The sequence below is a fragment of the Pseudopipra pipra genome, chromosome 2 (genome assembly GCF_036250125.1).
Source record: "Pseudopipra pipra isolate bDixPip1 chromosome 2, bDixPip1.hap1, whole genome shotgun sequence".
NCBI classification, from domain to species: domain Eukaryota; kingdom Metazoa; phylum Chordata; class Aves; order Passeriformes; family Pipridae; genus Pseudopipra; species Pseudopipra pipra.
In genome coordinates this window covers 70,292,346-70,312,519 of record NC_087550.1, presented here as the reverse complement: position 1 = coordinate 70,312,519, position 20,174 = coordinate 70,292,346, and the positions used below count along the sequence as shown (strand labels likewise).

The 20,174-nt window shown below is 36.7% G+C and overlaps 1 protein-coding gene across 3 annotated transcripts in view; it reads right to left on the bottom strand.

Annotated features, from left to right (window-relative positions):
• Positions 1-20,174, bottom strand: part of NDFIP2 (Nedd4 family interacting protein 2) — a 45,982-nt gene that overhangs the window by 24,590 nt on the left and 1,218 nt on the right. For all 3 annotated transcript variants that reach the window (XM_064645977.1, XM_064645975.1, XM_064645974.1), the window contains exons 2-3: positions 2,361-2,517; positions 803-930 (exon numbers count right to left, since the gene is read on the bottom strand). In XM_064645977.1, the coding sequence (XP_064502047.1) occupies positions 803-930; positions 2,361-2,517 (285 nt within the window). The remainder of the gene's footprint in view (positions 1-802; positions 931-2,360; positions 2,518-20,174) is intronic.

The window sequence follows — 20,174 nt, the reverse complement described above, 5'->3', positions numbered from 1 at the left end:
AAACGTAATCACATTCGATCTCAAGGAGATTTTTAGTGAAAGCACTAGAAGCCTTATTTGGCTATCATATATTATGGTCAATACTACCGAGCAGCAAAATTTCCACATTTCAAATCTTAAGAGAAAATAAGAAATTTGCTTACAAAACTAACACCTATTACTAATTGCAGATATCAGTTTTCTGTGTTGAAGATTGTACTCTAAATAAGGTTAATTCTTTTAAAACTATAAACACCAAATATATGCCTTTACTTAATTTACTGTTTACAATAACTCGTGGTGTACGGTTTTTTTGTTTGTTTTAAGAACTTGGAGCATTTCTTTGAACTTGCATGGAACAAACAACAGGGACCTTTCCTTTTAAAAAAGATCTACATCATTTAGGGTCTTGCTCCTTCCATACTGTTGGAATTCGCCCTTCCTCTCTAAAGGTCTTTGGTCATTTTTTTTACCATACAAAACACTAAATGTCAGCAATAACTCTACAAAGTAACATTAGTAGTGGATACCTAATTAAAAGTTGACAAATTTCTGGATAAACTATTAGAACAGGGCAAAATTTGGCTTTTAAAGTTGTTTGGACAACAGTTACATCTCAGAAGAGGGTGAATATGATATGCTTTTCACAGTACTTTACAACTAACTTACACTGTCTATACAAAACCTAAGTATCCAAAATATTTAAGTCATCAGCCCACTGTTATTTTAGTAATAGGTCATAATATGGGCTCAATTGTTATAAATAATTAACTAGCCTAACATGTTTCACAAAACTGAAATAAAGCAGAACTATATCACTTACTCGTTGGGCAACTTCTGCTGCAGCAGCTGCCATTGCTGCAGCTTTGGCCTTCTCTGCTTCATCATAAGTAGGAAGAGAGGTAGCTACACTGTATGGAGGTGGTACAGGATAAAATTCATTTTGTGTTTCTGTTCAAAATAAAGAAGTTATGTAGTTATGTATTCTTAAACCAGAAGGATGTCAAGAATATTAACTTTCACATGCACATTCATCCTTGAAGTATTTTTTTTTTTTTTTACAGAGACTGAAATTCATGATATTTGCATTTCAAATAAGTTCGGGGGTTTTTAAATACTTTTATAAAAAGTAGTGCAGCTTGATGGTACTTTTAGCTGCTAATCAAGACAGAAACTTTAACACAGATGCTGGCAAAAAATTTATGAACAAAAATCATACTATGTCAGTTATATCCCTGGGCATTCCAACCAAAGGCTTTTTATCAAATCATACAAAAGACATGCACACAAACATCCTAAAAAAAGAGCCTTTAAATATCAATATCAAGATCTAGTAAAAATCACGCTGTATTCTTATCAGTGTGGCCTTGTTGCTAATTCCAGTTGCTCTGTGAAAATCAGTTTTTCCAATTTCAACACATTCTTTTAAAAATGTTCCTTCCATCAAAATGGACCACAGACTTCATTCTTCTATGTTGCAAGAGTAAAATATCATCACATAGAATTATTTACAACATTAATTAAAAACTACTCAAAATACACCGTGATCTTCCTCCTACAGCCAGCAGTAGCTTGTAACAAGATTGCTTAGGAGGTAAAGATTTGTCAGCACGGGTCACATGGTCAACAGATTTGTCAGCACAGCAACACAAGGATGTTATATATAGGGATATATAGGGATAATTCCACACAGCTATGTATTATATTTGCAAATACTGTCTCAAAGGACAGGAAACTGCTCTTTTAACCAACATTAAAAACATTAGGCTGGCTATTACTTCTAAAATATTTATTTGGCACATGGGAGACACAAATCCATGCAACTTTACTTAAACGGGAACTCCGATGTCACCTGTTTTTAAGTCTCCCATATCCCAAAGAAAAGTGACAATCTCATTGAGAAAGGGAGTAGTGAACAAATGGATAAAGAGACTCCTGTTACTCATTTTTCATGAGAAGTTTTATCAAGAGCCTTTAAACAAAAATTAACCTTTTCACAGCAATATTTTCACGGAACAATGTTACATACCTAGAAGTTTGAGGGGTTTGTTTATAAAGAGGCAATGAAAAGTGCTAATGAGGTCTAATAATGGAGCACTACTCAAAGATGTAGATTAAATGTGGAACAGAACTAGAGCAGACTTAAATAAAACCTATTATACTAATTAATGAATATCCATTAGTCTAGCAATTTAGAACAATCAGTGTAATTTAGAAGTGTGCTTCTTCTGAATAAACCACAGGACTGTACATGAACGGATATCTTTTTACTGTGATTGTGTGCTTAGGAAAAAAAAACATGCCACAGTATCGTACCAGTTTGAACCAAGTACTGATTCGCACACGCCCCTCCCTGACAAGCTGTTATGTGAGAAAAATACCTGAAGCTGCAGCTGCTTCCACAGCTATGCTACAGTAAGGTGGAGGGGAAGTATCTGCTTCAGATAAGGCTGCTGTCTGGGGAGTCTGCGTAGTCTCTGCAGACGTCGAGGGCTGCTCAGCTGCTGAAGATTCTGGTGGGTCATCCTCATTGTGAAGCTTAGAAGAAAAACAAAAATTTCAGAATTTCAGAGGCATTCAGGGAATACTTTCCACAGCAACCTAATACATACAGAAGCATGTTCAAAGAGAGAAGATTACTCTCATCAACAAAACAAAAAATATTTACAAACCAGCATGTGACTACTTCAAGTAGTCCAGCTAAATTCTTTTAAGCAAACAGCTAAAGATAGTCTTAACTGCCTTGCTTTCCTTTCCCCCCCCCCCCGAAACGTATTTCTTCTCATCAGAGATGTTCAGAGAGTCTTAAAAATCTGGAGTTTTCCAATAATGGAGTTTTTCATTTACTATAATGGAAAATACTATCATATGACTATTTTAACACCATTACATTTTTGTTCCTAAATACATTCATAAAATGTCTTAACCCATTTTAAAACAAAACAGGTGAGAAATATTATCATTTATTGTATTGATCTAGAAGAAATAAAAATTTAAGACATTTCTAGTTCTGTAACTGGGATTTTCATTTTCTTACAATTTGTCAAAGAGCTCCTCCATGCAAATTCTAAGACTTTTCAAAACATTCTGCTTTTCTTTACACCCTGGAAACAATCTTTTTCCTATAAAACTTTAAGTTGCTGGTTGGTTTGTTTGTTTTATTAAGATGAAGTTTTATAAGGACATGCCCAGTTAAGCATATACAGAAATAAAAATTTGGATAAGCAAGAATGTTGATTAAAACTGTGGAATTTAGATCCAGCAACTAATACCTTTTCTTAGAGAAGGCCTTTTTGATCGTTTTAGCTATCTTGATAGTGCTTAGAATATGAATCAAACTTTTAAAAAGAGTGTTAGAATAAAACAAAAAAGTGCTAGTTCCTGGTAGTGCAAACTACAAGATAAGATACATAGAAGTCAACAACTGAAGGGCCACACGTAAAACCCAGACCAGAAGATAAGTTGAACAAATCTAAAAGCAGAATTCCGTAGCTTCAAATTGGTGGTTTCTATGAATACCCGACAGAAAAATACCATTTCAATAACAAAAATATTAAGACTATAACTACATTAATTTCCTATTAGGCAAAGTGCAATCAGATTATTGGAAAAAGCACATTATGAGAAGAAAGAATGCTAGATTTCTTATTAAGTAGTGTAACATTCACACCAAAATTCTTTCAACATGTAGATTATATCAAAGTTCACAGAATGGTTGAGGCTGAAAGGGATCACTGAGGCCATCTAGCTCTTTGAGGCCTCTCAGGCCCCCCCCTGCTCAATGAGAGACACCTACAGCTGGTTGTGCAGGACCACATTCAGATGACTGTTGAGTACCTCCACAAGCTCTCTGGAAAGCTTGTTCCAGTGCTCAGTTACCCACTCTTTATTAAAAATACGGAGGGGAAAAAAAAAAAAAAAAGAAAAAAGTTTCCTAATGTTCAGAGGTCATCTTCAATGGAACTGACAGGAGGGTTTGAGGGTTTCTGGGTACTGAGAAATCAGGTCATTTAAAGGCTAATCAGTGATCCAAAAGTAGCAGTAATCAGAGAAATATGAATAGCCATTTAGAGTAGTTAAAGCCAAAGAAAACAAAAGTACCTCAAAATAACTAAAATATATTTAGTGATAGAGAAAACAAGTGAGAATACAAATCACTCGATTCTAAAAAGGTCAAACGGGTCAGAAGAACAACCTGAGAACTACAAATGTTATGATTCTAAATTCAGTACAACCATTCACAAGAAAAATCTAATATTGCAATGGACAAATAAAAAAACCCCCTAGTTCTTAAATAAAACTGTCATTTTATTAGAAAAGCTACAAATAACCAGACATTACTGGCACAGTTTTTTACACTGATGCTGTTACACTGACACTCATATAGGATATGTGTGTAGTTCTGACTACCCCCCAACAACAACCTGGTCTACAGGCAGGAGAAGCAGCAGAGCCAAGTTAATTGACATCTGTCTGTTACCTCCATTCTTCCCCTCCTGTCACCTTCCACTTCAATCCCTGCAACTTTTTCTCCCTACCAAGCCACAGTATGTACTGTCACTATTCTGGAGACATAGAGATCCTCTAGCATTTCATTGGTCAAAAAGCACATTACTGCTTAAAAAAAACCCCAACACTTTGCCATTACAAGAACTGTAATTTTGTGTCTTCTGCGCGCTTTCTTGAAAATTACTTTTCTCCATATTATCTCTAATATAGTAACAGTGGAGTAATTTAGGAACTGATGAAGTTAACGTGAGGATCGGACAAGAATATGCACATGAGACTTCTTGTTTTCAAAGACAAAGTCAACAAGTCATTCACTTGTTATAGCAACTGCAGTTTGGAAATGGAAAAAATCCATCCTAAGGGCTCCATACAAAAGAGTCTCATTATGGCCTTTAGTGGATTCAAAAAGTCTTTATTTTGCAGGACTCATATTCAGAAACCAAGTATTTCTCTTTATCCTCTCTTCTATTATACAGGCCTCTCAGAAATTCTGAAAGGCATCAAGGTTATCATAATGCAGTAATTTAACAAAAAATCCTGACTCCTTTACTGGAAAAAAAAAAAAAATCACAAGAACTGGATTAAGTAGTTTGAGTGTTCACAGCTACAGTAATAAACACAAGTTGTTCAGTGAACAGAAACCAGCTTTTGTTAGTTCTCATTGTGTCCTGTCTCCTAGTTTCTCCTCAAGGCAGTAATTTCAGCTCTTCTCAGGGGACTAATCCACTGAGGTAAGAAAGCAAAACAATGACAGAGTTCAAAAAGTGTTTGGATGATACTCTCAGGCACATGGTGTGACTCCAGGGGATGGTCCTGTGCAGAGCTAAGGCTTGGACTCAATGATCCTTGTGGTTTCCTTCCAACTCAGCATATTCGGTGATTCGGTAATAAAACCCCAAAACTGCAGCAGAACTTGCCCCAGTAAACTGGAAATTTTGCCCAAGCCAGCAGGGTAGATAGCAGTGGTTTATATCATTTTGTCTTGTAGCAACTCTGCCTCATTTTCACAGGGCACTGATTCTCCTCTGTGGAGTCACCAGCTTGCTTGAAACCAGTAGGAATCTGTCTACCTTTGAGCTTCCCATTTACATTTAATTTTGGCTTATACTGGCTGATAAATTTAGAAGTTATTTTTGGAGACAGGGGAAGAAGAGGCCTGACACTCCACACAGGTTTCATTGCCATAGAAACCAAGATAAAAACACCCAGAATGGAACAGAAAACATCTGTTTCAAGGCATTACTTAGGCTATGTACTTAAATGTCACCTGAAGAAGCATTTAACGTGAAAAGTATACAAACAGTATCCAAGATTTTATTTTTCCAATAGTAAGACTATTTGTCTACTTTTTAAAGGACTAAGGAGAACTCACAGTTCATCATCCCAGTCCCTCCCAAGCCCCAACTGAGCCATTATTTGGTTCAAAGCAACAAAACTGCTTTTGTCAAGATTATGGTCAAAACAATTGCCAAGACCTATTAAACCACGGACAAGTATAAATTAGTACCTTCCCCTGATCCCCACCCTCCCATTTTAAAAGCAAGTCACACACAAATATTTTTTTTCCTTCACATCGTAGTCTGTACTTACAGTATCCAGCTGACTACATAGAGCTTTATTATTAAAAAAAAAAAAGGAAGTACTTTGTTATTAGACATATTACTGTTTATGCCAGTATTTCAATCCCTGCTTTTGCAGCCCTCAACCTACAGAACATTACAGGCTCATATTCTCAAGATGTCCTATGTAAGGACATGTAAAATTCAAAGTTCAATTGAGGAGCAATGGCTATTCTGCCACCAATGACTCAATCTTATGGTAACTACTAAAGGGGGTACAGTAACATAATAATTACCTTCATATGATTTTTTTATCATACACAATCTTCGGTTTTCTTCCTAGCAAAAGGCCTACAAAACAGTGATTCGCTACTTCATTTCAGAAGAAGTTAAAATCAATGCCAGACCTTTCAGCACCAAAATACTGTGTAAAATACAGATACCTTTCTTTTCTAACTACTTTAACAGTAATAATTTCTTTAAAGAAATTATTCTTCTACAATTTACAGAATTATTCATTCTAATACTTCCTTCTAATTGATTTCCCTAAGCCTGTTATTTTGTTTGTGTAATTATTTCCAAAGGAATCAGATGCACTGTCTGAAATCAGCTGACGGCCTACAAAGAAACATGACTCATGAGAAAGTGCTTAGTACAGAAGCTTTTACTGAGGGGACTGATGCATATACTTTAACTATTTAGGCTTATCAAAATAAAAACTTAAACTGGAAGATCTCATTCTCTACTTAACACTTTTCCTTTACCTGCAGATAGTAACTTTGTTTCACCCACAAAACTTTGTTTTCCTAGAAAAACAAAGTTTGCTTCATTTCTGATGAACTGACTGTACTAGAGTGGCAATACAAGCAACTTATTAAATTATGTCATTTAAAAAAATCATGGGAAAAGGATGTCTTATATCATGTCTACCATACATACACCAGATTAGAACAATGCTTTCTGATAAGCATATTGAAGTAGCACACTTAATCTAGTCATAGCGTAACACACACACCCCCCCACTCACAATTTTTGCTACCTAATTTTATGCACATTTCAAAAGCTGCTCTTTAATCCTTTCATAAAATATGACTTAGGGAAACCAGTATATTAAAAAGTTATTGCAACATAATTAAGAGCACGATATAAATTTTTAAAATCCCTTTGTCATAAACATATGCTTTTTTCATGCTCTTTATATAATTTCTTTATATAATTTCTTTACGGTAACATAAAATTACGCATACAGGTTTTTAAAAAAAAAACAAAAACAAAAAAAAACCCACAAGCCCCCAAACAACTAGCCAGCTTTCTTCTCCTGCTTCCTTTAACAGTTAATCTTGTCAAAATGTGACTTTTAGATAAACTTCTGTGTAAATTTTAGCAGTGATAGTTCTGTATGGGGCACCATAGAGCTATACAGAACTCTCATTAACAATCATAAATTACAAAGCACTTTTAACAAACCCTTCTACCTTTCAAATGATATTACATTTCTGAAGAAGCTTTGACTCTTCTAGTTTTGACCTCATGCTGACCAGTTCATGGGTTCTTCCAAACTGCATTTTAACTAATATAATGCACAGAAATTCCATAATGCTGAACTTAATACTCTGCTTTAAGTAATGCTAAGGAGACAACCAAGTACATCACACAAGTTCAACCTTTCTATGTACAGTCCATTGATACAGTTCCTTCACAAATAGCAACACTTGGCAACAGAGGTTCATCGTCTTCACTTTGCACAAGTCACTTGGGTTTTCTATCATCAATTTTTCAAATAATAACAAAAGACCAACCAAAAATATCCACTTATCGCAGCTTCTAGTGTGGGAGAGAAAGGCATGGCAGACTCAAGACTGCCCGTGCAGTGCACAAAAAGAAGTCTGATGTTTCTGCATTAGATTCCTGACATCTTCCATACACAGGTATTTTTTCCACAGAAATCATACCATTTTAAATACGAGACATGTAACCAACAGCAGGTTAAAAAAAACCATGCTATTTTCTTCATTAAGCTTAGAGAGACCTTCTCACCTCTCTGTGATACATCTGATGCTTTCATTTATTGAAAAATTCTAAGTCCTTTTACACCTGCCTACTGGTAGTGATTTGTAAGTTTAACTAAACTGCTCTCTACAAATGAGGCATGAAAGCACAGATCTCTTGCTACATAAAAATAATTTCACTGAAACAAATACAGGCTGCAAATTAAAATGCTTGTTTTGTAACCACATATTGCATTTTTCAGCTTTACTAGTCTAAAAATAGATTAATTTCTCTGTAAATAGTAAAATCTTAATCTTGGGATTTTCAAGACAAAACAAAAAAAGATCCTGAAATAAATTTTAATTCTGAACCTGTTATAAAAATACTTCATGTTGAAAATGGATTTGACCTCTGTCTATTCATCTCTCGTTTCTGAATGCCACCTAATTGACTATTACCTTATTTTTAGAAAAACCATAACACTTATACTGTCAAACCAGAAACACCATCCACAGAATCATAGAATGGTTTGGGTTGCAAAGGAGCTTACAGATCATCTAGTTCCAAGCCCCCTGCCTGAGGGAGTTGCTCCAGGTTGCTCCAAGCCCCATCCAGCCTGGCCTTAAACACTCCTAGGGATGGGGCATCCACAACTTCTCTGGGCAACCTGTTCTAGTGCCGTACACACCTCACAGAAAAAAATTTCTTCCTAATATCCAAACAAAACCTACCCTCTTTCAATTTAAAGTCATTCCCCTTGTTCTATCACTACACACACTTGTAAAACATCCCTCTCCGGCATTCTTGTAGAGCTCCTTTAGGTACTGAAAGGCTCCTCTAAGGTGTCCCCAGAACCTTCTCCAGGCTGCAAACCCCCAACTGTCCAGCTTTTCCTCATAGGAGAGGTACTTCATCCCTCTAATCATCTTGCTGGCTTTCCTCTGGAGCCACTTGAACAGGTCAGTGTCCTTCCTGTGCTGGAGACTCCAGAGCTAGATGCAGTGCTCCAGGTAGGATGTCACCAGAGCAGAGTAGAGGGGCAGAATCACCTCCTTGCCCTGGTGGCCACTCTGCTTTTGTTGCAGTCCAGGACATGACTGGCTTTCCAGGCTGCAAGTGCACATTGCCGGACCATGTCCAGCCTCTCTTCCACCAGGAATCCCAAGTCCTTCTCATCAGGGCTGCTCTCGATCCATTCTCTGCCCAGACTGTGTTTGTGCTTGACATTGCCCCAGCCCAGGTACAGGACCTTACACAATTGGCCTTGTTGAAATTCATGTTTGCACACAACCACTTCTTAAGCTTGTCAAGGTCCTTCTGGATGGTATCCCTTCCCTCCAGCTTGTGAGCTGCACCGCACAGCTTGGTGTCACTAGCAAGCTTGCTGAGGGCAAGTGCTAAGATCAATCAGCACTAATTCAGGTAGCCACTGAATGTCAGTAGTCACTGAAAAAAATCAAAACTAAACCCAATAATCTGTAATTACACTTAGCAAATAATCTGAAGAGCGGAAGAGATAAATCCTGCTGCAAAAAAAAGGTTTCATTTTCCTGTTTATTTGGAAAAAAAAATACCCACATCAGCCTTTGAAAGAAATATTTACAATTTTCTAGAATCCAAGAATTCTTGAGAAAATAAGCCCAACAAACCACATTGTATTCTAACTTACTAGCTTCCTCTTCACTATCAGTTTTTTATCCTTTACCAATACGGTAATTTACAGCATGCCCTTTTTTTTAAATGCCTGTTTTAACACCAACCTACCACAAACCTGTGTAGTCCAGCTTGTAGGAAGGCAACTATTTGCAGTTCAGTACCAAATGCACACTCTCCTGAAATATAGACCTGACCACAGCCACAACACTCCAGACAAACAGCAACCTCTAAAGACTAGCGATCCCTCAGATTAACAAATACTGAAGTACAAAGCAATTAAGCTCATAAGGCACTTCAGTATATTCCAGTACAACTTTCAGTTACTTTTTGCTTTTATGTATTTAAAACTAAGTGACCAAATTTGATTAGAATCTCTGACTGCACAGAACAGATGCAGATCCTATTTTTTTTCCTCAACTTCCCCTGACTTGGCAAGCATCAACTATCACACACCTGGATCTAGCAATGTCCCTTCATGATAATGGAGTAGATTGGTTTGAGTTGTTTTGTTGGGTTTTTTGTTTGTTTGTTTGTTTTTTTTTCAGAGGCATCTCTGCAGACAGTTTTCAACAAGAGTTAATATGTCAGAAGGTCAAAGGTGTAAAATCTGCACTAGAACCAGGAAAGAACAGAAATCCATTGATGCCCTTCCACAGCTGTGTAGAAATACCAAGTGTGTCCGCTAAATAAGGATTAGGTACCATGGAAACCCACAACCTCTGGAGGCAAACTCTGACTGAAAAGAATCCAGAGAGATTTATACTAAATGTTGGTGAAAAATAAGTTGCGAGAGAATGGCTTTTCTACCAGAATGAATCTCCTTGTATAAAAATAAAGTATTCTGTAGCAAGTGAAAGTGGTTTACATGCACAAGTGGGTTAAATTATTTTAGTCAGATCTCTTTAACAAGGAATCTTTAGTCTATTGAATTTCCCAAGGTTTTTTCAAAAGAAGCTTGTAAGTCTCATTAAAAACAAAATGAAGAACAATTATTATCAACACTTTGTGAAGGAAAAAATAAAAACATTATAATGTGTGTCGACAGATGTGTCTCTCTGTCTCTTCATCCCAATGGCTATGTTATATATAGCATTTTACTTGTTCATTTTTTGTGAATTACGATCCAGATTGAAACAATTAATTATACATTTAGCAGCACAGCATGCACATTTGCATTCATTCCCTATGGCTTCTATTCCTTCCAATCCCCCATATTATTGGTAAAAATGAAGCTCTTAGTAAAGTGAATATGAGAACTCTTTTAGAAAAGTAAATATTCTAAGACTAATGCCACTAGAAGTGTGGTCTTATTCTTTAAATATATCCATTTCTCTCCATTTTTTTTTTAGGTGTCTTCTCTACTGAAGAATTATTCAGCAATACTTCTTAGTACTGGAATTTTTGTATGATCCAAACAGGCATATGCTTCATATTGATTGTAAAATTATAAATTGGGCATCGTTTCCTAGAGTTCTTCCAATTGCATAGTTATAGGAATGAATAATGAAATTTGTCAACAAAACACTGGTGTCTCTAAATACTAATAAAGACTATGGCTGGGCCTAACATTTTCAGATCTTCACTCATAAGTATAAAAAAATTCTAGAAAGAAGTTGTTAAAAGCTTACTCTAAAGCTTGTACACAATGAGGTATTGCAACTCTGATCTACTACTCTAGAAGTTACTAAAGACATTACCACCCATCATGTAGCCTTCTTTTTGTTTACAGAATTGAAACCAGTTCCTCAAGCTGTTCTCAAGTCATTGTTTGACAAAGTATAAAACGAGGCTCTCCTCCTTGAATGCTTTCTAGATAGAAGTAAGAAACACACTAAAAAACAGAAGCATATTACTGAGACCAGCAGTCAAAGGAAGTGTTTTGTCTCCAACACAATCATCAAGAGATAGATGAACAGCACATGAGCCTTAGTCACTTATTTGCCACCTATTTTCTTCAGACTCCCCACCATTCACAGCAGTTATACTACAGCTGGAAAAGTGTGCATCTCTGCCAATGCCATTTGCATCTGGTATGGATTTGACACATGTGAATTTGTTTTCCTGAATCTGATAGTATTATCTACCTCTAAAATCTTATGTATTAACAAACTGCATATGTTCACTTCTCCTTGCGTAATTTCTAAATCAAACCTCAGTGAGAGCTCTCCAGTTTTACAATTGCACACTTTGGTGAATAAAAGTTCCACAACTGCTCTATCCAGTGCCTTGGTGACTCTACAAGCATTGATCACTTCCAACTCCCACCACCCATTTCAGACATCCCTTTTAAGGAGTCTGCTTCCCTTTACCTTCTGTAGCTCCTCTAGGCTCCTCTTATGAGAGGCCAAAACTGCATACAGAACTCAACATGTGGGCAGGTCCCATGTTTCATACAATGCTTCCTGTTCATTCTCACTATCTTCCCTAATGATGGACAATGTTTCATCAGGATTTGTTGGCAGCTGCCACTAACCAACAGCTTCAGCAAGCCACCAGTGACAGAACTGCAAGTCAAAAGGTCATGTCTTTACTTACCAGAAGCTTTATGAAACCAGTACAGAAAGTAGATCCCAGTCACTCTGAAGTCACACAGAACATATACAACATATAAACTGCAAAAGTAGAGGGAACAGGAAGGCCTGTAAAATTAAGAAATGGGACAGGGCTGTCACCAAGAGTCAATTCAGTATTCAACAGTTAGTTCCAGCTTCCATTTTAGCCTACATTCATTTCAGCTGCAAAATTCAACATTTGAATTATTCAAAATATATTATGCATACTTCACTTAAGGTAGAGTGGGAAAGCTCAAGTACAAAGACAATGCAGGAAGATGCTAAAAATGACAAATGTACAAGGGAGTAACAAAGATAAAGAGCAGTTTCTTCCTGAAGAAGTATCATGGAAACTGAACTGCAGAAGCAGCACACAGTTTCACCTTAAGGCCTTGATTTGAGAGAAGTAGAAAAAAAGGACTCAAGTTTGTGTCTCCTGTACCATGCATAAGTGCTCCTGAAAGTTCTTCAGAAAAACTACGAAAAATTTCAAAAGCCAAAATAAAGCCAATCAAGCAGAACAATTTCCTACTCAACAATACCCAAAATACTCAACAGTAGCCCAAAATGAAATCAATAATTTAATAAAATATAACTCAGAGGATATTATTAATCAATAAGAGCAAGCTTTATTCTTATTAGTGGGTCAATCGCACTTGACTTTTTCAGCATAACTCATTTTCTTAGTAACTGGAAATGGAGTACCTGAGGTCCTTGATTTACTGAAATAATACAGACACAAATTTCAACAGCTTAAAAAACCACACACATACACAACACCAGCTAAACACACTTATTGTGTATTGCAAGAACAGACTCTTCTGAAAAGATTCTCTTTTTGATTTGCAATCTTCTTTCCCTTCCATCCATTGTGAGACTCACAGTTTTAATAAAGTTAAATAGCAATGAGAACCACAACTCGCAAACACCAATAAACATTAAATGCCCTTTCTTTAAAGAAAGCATGTTTATGTGTAATCAGGTAGTATGGAGTTTTTTCAACCCTGTTATTAAAGAGTGCTGACTCATCATTTTAAAGCAATCCTACAAAATATGTGGCCAAAAGGACCATTCTCTGGACCTCTCCATTGCCAGATAGATGATGCACACATTTGAAAACAGGCACTTTCCAGCAGATTGTTTGATTATAAGGCAGCTAAACAAAACTAGAATAACAAAATAAAAAAGCAGCAGCCCAGGAAGTTCACCTCTCTGGAAGACAGCAGAACATGACCAAATCAGTGCTATCGCTAAATCATAGGAAGCATTTTAAGGAGGGAAAAAAAAAAGTAGTAGAGATTGAGGCACACAAGAAAGGAACATATACCACAATGCTCAATATCAGTTGTGGCCCAGCACTGCAGCATGGCCAGCTCAGTTGTTCGAATTATGCACACAGAGTTTGGAACAGGTTTTAAAGAGTAAAGAACAAATCTTTTTCCTAACCATTTATTTCATGCATTTGATGCAAGCCAATTTTGTAACCACAACTCTGAAGATTTCAATTAAGAGCGTTAATGCTTCAAAAATATCTTAAGGACTTTTTCTATTAAATTTAAGAATATGACAATCAATTCAAAGTACCATGATGAAAATAGACAACTGGCCTCAGTATCACCCAAGACACTTATCCCAATTGTTTCATGCTTTACCAAAGGCACCACCCATTCCTCAAAGATAAGTGTTAATTACACTAACCATCACAAAAGCAATGTTTAACCACGAGCTCCTGCTCCTTTAAAGAACCCTTAACTTATTTCCGGCAGTGAGGAGATAAGACCATGCTTACAGTAGCAGTTGTCAATAATAATCTTTCCTCAAGGCTGGTCTACATAACCTTTTCAGATTAACCCAGGAAAAGCAAAAGCACATTCAATAACTCTAGCTACATATACATCTACCAAGGACATGATTCTGACCTCTCCTACATCAACAATCAGTGAACACTAAGAGGATTACTGTCAAAAGGTAAAATACTGTTCAAAGCTAAAATTGACAAACTATGTTTGTGAATATGTTAAGTTACCACACAATAGTGGGGAGACCAAATTTTTTCTTCTTTTTTTTTTTTTACTGAAAATCCATGTTTTACAAGAAGGAATATAACAAATCTCTGCCAAGCACCTAGTAACTCTAAGAAAAATAGGTTTACAAACAGAAATAAAGTCACATACAGCTTATTGACCAGATTTTATTTTGTCTACACCACTCAAAGTTTGGAGGACTTTTTTCTAAATTGTTCTGTCCATTCCAAAACATAGCTGGACGCACAGCCAGGGCTGAGGCTGGGGGGGATGACTCAATATCTAATGTTTTCGCTATAGAGTTACTGAGGAGTAAGTTAGACTATCTCAGTTTTAAGCTTATCTTAGCCTATAACAATGGAAATGATGCTTAGGTGGAATAAACAGCTAAATGTTAAAATGGAAATATATTTTCCGCTTCCACTGTAAATCTCAGACCTTGACGTGCTCTGAGTGCAGGCTGTGCAAGCCTGACATGACTTTAACACAAACAGAAAAAGTTAGACATTTTCATTAAACACAGCTGGTGAAGGGGGAGCTCGTTTTACTGAAGTCAGCTAGTTGCAACAGTACTTGCCCAGGAAGTGGGAGATCTAAGCCTGAGGCAGCTCAAACCCATAGTCTTGGCTGTGCAGTAGTTCACTTTCAGCAGGAAAAGCTGGCAGTGCCTCTCCAACCTAACCAATTTTTTATTCTTTTTTTACTCATAATCTCAGGATTACTTTTCTTCTTTGTTTGAAAATGGCTTGCCTAAATTGAGTGTACTGGCATACACCGATTTGGTCATTCCCCTTTCCAAAGTAGCTGATGCACTTGAAATTTAGGAGGAAGTTCGAGGCTACAAAACTTAACACAATACTCAAATCTATAACTGTAAATTGAGCACTGAGATCTCACAAAGTTAGGCGCAATGACATTACCGGTCGCCACATCTTCCTTGTTTTGTCAACACTGTCATGGGGCAGAAAGCTAATTCTAGCCTTATTTTGAAACTTTTTCTCAAAAATAACTAATTTTCCCCATCTAGAAGACGGCTACTGACATTTCATATTAGTGTAGCGCTTGATTTCTGGGATTATCCTGATGCTGTTCCTACCACGTTTTTCACATATGAACAACTTGAGAGCGGGCTTACAGTTTCTCCTTTTTAAACAAGCATGAAAAGAACATCTAGCTTGGCCACAACACAGCTGAGAGGTTCTTCTGCTAAGAACCCTGCTATTTGAAGCCGTTTTATTCATGTTACTGAACTTTCCTAATAGGACTGAAGACTTCTAAGATATGGCATGCATGCCACAGCATGAAGCTGCCCTTTTACATTACCTGAATTCACGTAACTGCACAGATCAGGTACCTCTTTCTTTGGGCTTTATGCACCTTTCAAGAACCTCAAAATCCCAGTTTCACAAGACAGGCTTAGCCACACCAACAGCTTGCTTCCACCACAAAGGCCACTCCTGTTCCTAACCTTTCCTCCTGCACTACCCTTGCACAGATTCAGCCTTAGATTTTGGCCTACCAGTACCTCTGGAGAAAAACCCGAATGGAGTAACCCAGGCGTGCTTTGCTGGTTCTATGTACTCTTTTTTTTTTTCTGTTGTTGTTCAGTATGGTAAAACTGGTATTCTCTATAACTAAATCAATTTGTGTACAACATAGCTTATGTCCTTGTGTGCTCACGCCAAAAAAAAAAGGAAACTGCCCACATCCCACAACCTATGCCCATATAAAAAACCAGAAAGCTATTGTAACCACTGATATTCCTGATGCACCAGTAAGCCAGTGTTATTCCCATGAATCAGCTGCAGAGCTGGATGTTTCATGTGTGGCCCTCCAAAAGAAAATCAAAAATCAGTGATGGCAATGCACAAAGTTAAACCACCCTGCTTTAAATTAACAAACAAGAAGAGAGAGAAAGGATTGTACCTGTCCAGTACACAGAGATTTGAGGTTTATTTCCTTGTTTGTATAAAATGTATTAAAAACCACTAAAAAGTGAAAAAAATTTAAAATGTATTCCATTAAGTACTAACTGCATCACTACTGTATTTGCAAACATATCTCAACATTTATAATTTTTCTTCTTCGTCTGTAGCAGGATTCTTCATTAAAAAAACACATTAAAAAGTTGGCAAAAATATGAAAGGTATTCCTTCAAGAATAAAACTACTGTTTAATAGACAAATTCGTTACAGATAAAAGTGTTACAAAAATAAATTCAGAATTTAAAATGTCTATTCTTACATTCCAAAAAGCAACTAAGCAGCATGGGCAAACCATTGTCTGAAAGCATCATTTACTTCATTACAGGAGATCCTCAGTTGCTTTTCTAAACTATTAAAAGTCTATGCTAGGTGTTTCATATGCAAATAGTCAGTGCCACAAAAAAATTGTATCTTCAATAACTAAGGCTCACTAAAAATATCAGTGCAACTGTCACAAGCAGGCTACAGTAATGTTTATCAGCTAATGCATCTTTACTCATTATTTTTCAGTACTATAAACTTAGTCCTCTAGATGCAGTATTTTATCTACCAGTTACATCATCTCATATCTGTGTAAAGCAACAGAATTTCCCTAACATAAGCTAGCTTGATCTGTTCAGTAACACCAATGACGTAAGAGTTTTCCTAAGACAATAAATACTGTAGAAAATATGCTAGATATAAGCTAGTGGTCTTATATAAAAGGCATAGAATAAACTATATTTGTGAGTTTATTTGCCAATCACTATTAGGCTAAGTCCTCTGAAAAGAAAGGAAGGAGGAAGAGATTTTTCTTTGTTCACATTTCCTGTGTAGGTAGACTTTCATGAGAGTTACAAAGACAATTTGACTTTGATAAAGGTTTTTAACCAGATAACTTTGCGAGAGTAAAGTGTCCACAACAATGGAGTTAACAGATACAGAAAATAAAACCTTATCTGAGTTTCTGTTTTGCTATAAAGTGTTTACAGTACAAATTTTCACCTCTTAACCCTGTTTCTAAAAAGCACACACAACTTACATTCATACAAGATTAACACACCTTTAAAAAAAAAATAAAAAACTCACAATTTCTTTATCCCTCTACAGTGCTGTACAACAGCAGGCTGTCATCTCAGTCTTGCCTCACACATCACTTACAAACCCCACCAGATCCAAGTGCTACAGCAGCATGGCAACTTCAGCAGCAGCTAAACTGACATCCTGCCTTTGACTCCATCCAAACTGGTTTGTTACCTACCCATTTTATCACTCACCTATCTAGCTCTGACAAAACCCTAAGTCAAAGACTCATGACTACCTGACCCCAAATTGGTTGCCCAAAACTTTAATCAAGAAAGACTATTATTTGTTATAATTCTTGAGCAGCACAGCATATAAGTCCTGCAGCCTTCAATACAACTTCTGTGCCTGAATCACTCGTATGCACGTGTAGTCTTCCCTCATGACTCAGTTATCTGGAAAACCACATTTCACAGTAAAAAAGGCAATCTTGAGCTTTAATGCTCGGTTGTTCACCCAGTTTTTATCCGTTGGAAAAAATAGCTGCATTTCTTTTTCTTTGATTCAAAAAGCATCATTCCAATCACTTTTTTGGCAAACAGAGTGGACTAGGAGCAGACATTTCAAACAAGATAGTAATGGATAAATTAAGGTCGGATGACAAAGAGCTAGAAGGTAAAAACAATCAGGAGAATGTCCACTGAAGAATTTTTATTATAATTTTCCTAAAGTTGATGTCTTACCCAACAAAAAGCAGAATAGGAGAAGAAACAGAAAAATACAACAATAAGGAAATGACACAGTTGAACTGACTATACCTGCAAGGAATGTGGAATGCAAAATGTTTACCAACGTTTACCAACAGGATTGCAGTCATGCAACTGTCTAAGGACAAAAGAAAAGGAAGTAAAGCAAGACAAAGGTTGGCTAATTTACTTCTAATGTCACATTCCTGCAGGGAAGCATTACAAATTCTTACCCGTCAATTAGTTGTCTTTTCGTCCTATGAAGAGAGGACAAAAAAGGAGGGGCAGAAAGCAATACAAATCACACACGCCCGCGGCAAATAGTTACGTAATGCTGACGTACTGCCTGCTCTTGGCTCACAACACTTACTTTGCTCCAATTCCAAGTACCAGCTTTTCACAGCTGCCTGGTTTGAACATTTTTACACTGCTTTGTAAATAAAATGCAGACACCCAAGGAAAAACAAGATGCAAGAATGAAGCTTCAGAGCTATTTCCGACAGAGTTTAAAAAAAAAAAAAAAAAAGAGGGTTAGCTTTATGATCAGACATTTTCTGTTTCATAAGAAGTCACAAAACTAGCTTTTAGTGTTAAAGCTCAACACTAAATTGCCTGCCAGTCTTTAAGTCTTTAAGTTACTTGAAGAAACCACAAACAGAAAGATAGCTCCTTCAGCTTCTCTGAAGTGCTACTGTCACTGCCAGGCACAGAAATTTAAGTCAGTAACTCTTTCCATAATAACATACATCTACAATTTTTTCTATTTAGATGAGAATTTGCCCTGAATAGAACCAAGCAGATCAGTAAGAAGTAAAGGCAGAATGGGTACAAAGAGAACCAAAAAACAGGTGTTTATTATTTTTCATGGGAGGAAAAAGAAAAAAAAAAAAAAAGACATTCAGGGAGCACAGGAGAACAGGCCAGACTCCACAAGCTTAGCACTAGGGAGCTGGATAGTCATAAAACTAAATTCATAAAACATTCATAAAATGTGGTATTAGTTACATTAAATCGTCTTTTTCTTCTATATTTTGTCCTTAACAACTAGGACACAACCACAAAATCCGAAATGATCTATTGTTTAGTACCTATTACAGCCATTATGTAAGCAAATACACCACAACACTTAAAATCACATGCTTGAATAATCAGGTGCTAATTAAGTATATCTGCAATTGCCTTGTTCCTTCCATTCTCTGACCCAAAACAGTAAATAAATAACATAACAAAAATCTCAATCTCTAGCAGTCAGATATAACCAAGCAAATAAAACAACATACTCTTTCCTATGGGACAGTAAGTAGGAAGGTTTAAAACTCTGGAGTACATCAGACTGATTTACAAAAAATTTGATGAAACTTCACATGCTGTAATTGTGAAGGCTTCAGAGAACATTTCCATAACAAAATTCATGCCACAAATTGACCACGCAGTTTAATATACACAGTGAACTGGGGAGGCCAATTCATGCAGTCAAACGTTAAGATAAGAACTTCTGGAAGGCCACATCAAAGCACATGTTCCCAGAGTTGGACACCAGCACTATCACTGGAAGTTCCTAACAAAGCTACCATAGAAATATTACAGAGGCATATTATTTCTTCATTCCACCTTACCATGTTTTTGTTAACTCCTCTGAGGAACTGAATTAAGGTTTCACTTTTATCTGCCTGAAGTTTAATACCATATGCTTTTCTGGCCTTTTAAAACATACCCAGGTTACTTACTAAAACATACGCAGGCCTCAGGGAAGATAGCGTCAGTAGGCTCTTGAGAAAACGCTCCGCCAGCATTTTCGTTCTCCGTTGCAGAGAAGGAATGACTTAGAATTCCTACTGATTTCAAGTTACGGAAGCATGGCGCAGGAAAAGAAGTGTGCTAGAAAGCACTGACCCGTAAAGCAGTTGGCAACCAAGAGGCAATCTTAAGGCACGTATCACTCATGAGAAGTCACGGGGTGCTTGGTGTGCACATCAGATACATGACAACCTCTGTATATAAGTGCTCAAAAGCACAGAGAAATTTCCAATGCTGTAAGACTATCCAAATAAATATTCCAAATATAATAAAGGGGTTTGCCAGTATTTTTTCTTAAATCTTAACCTAGGAAGAATCTGAATACAAGTATTTACACATGCACAGAAGTAAATGTGATTTACTTTTGTGGACATTC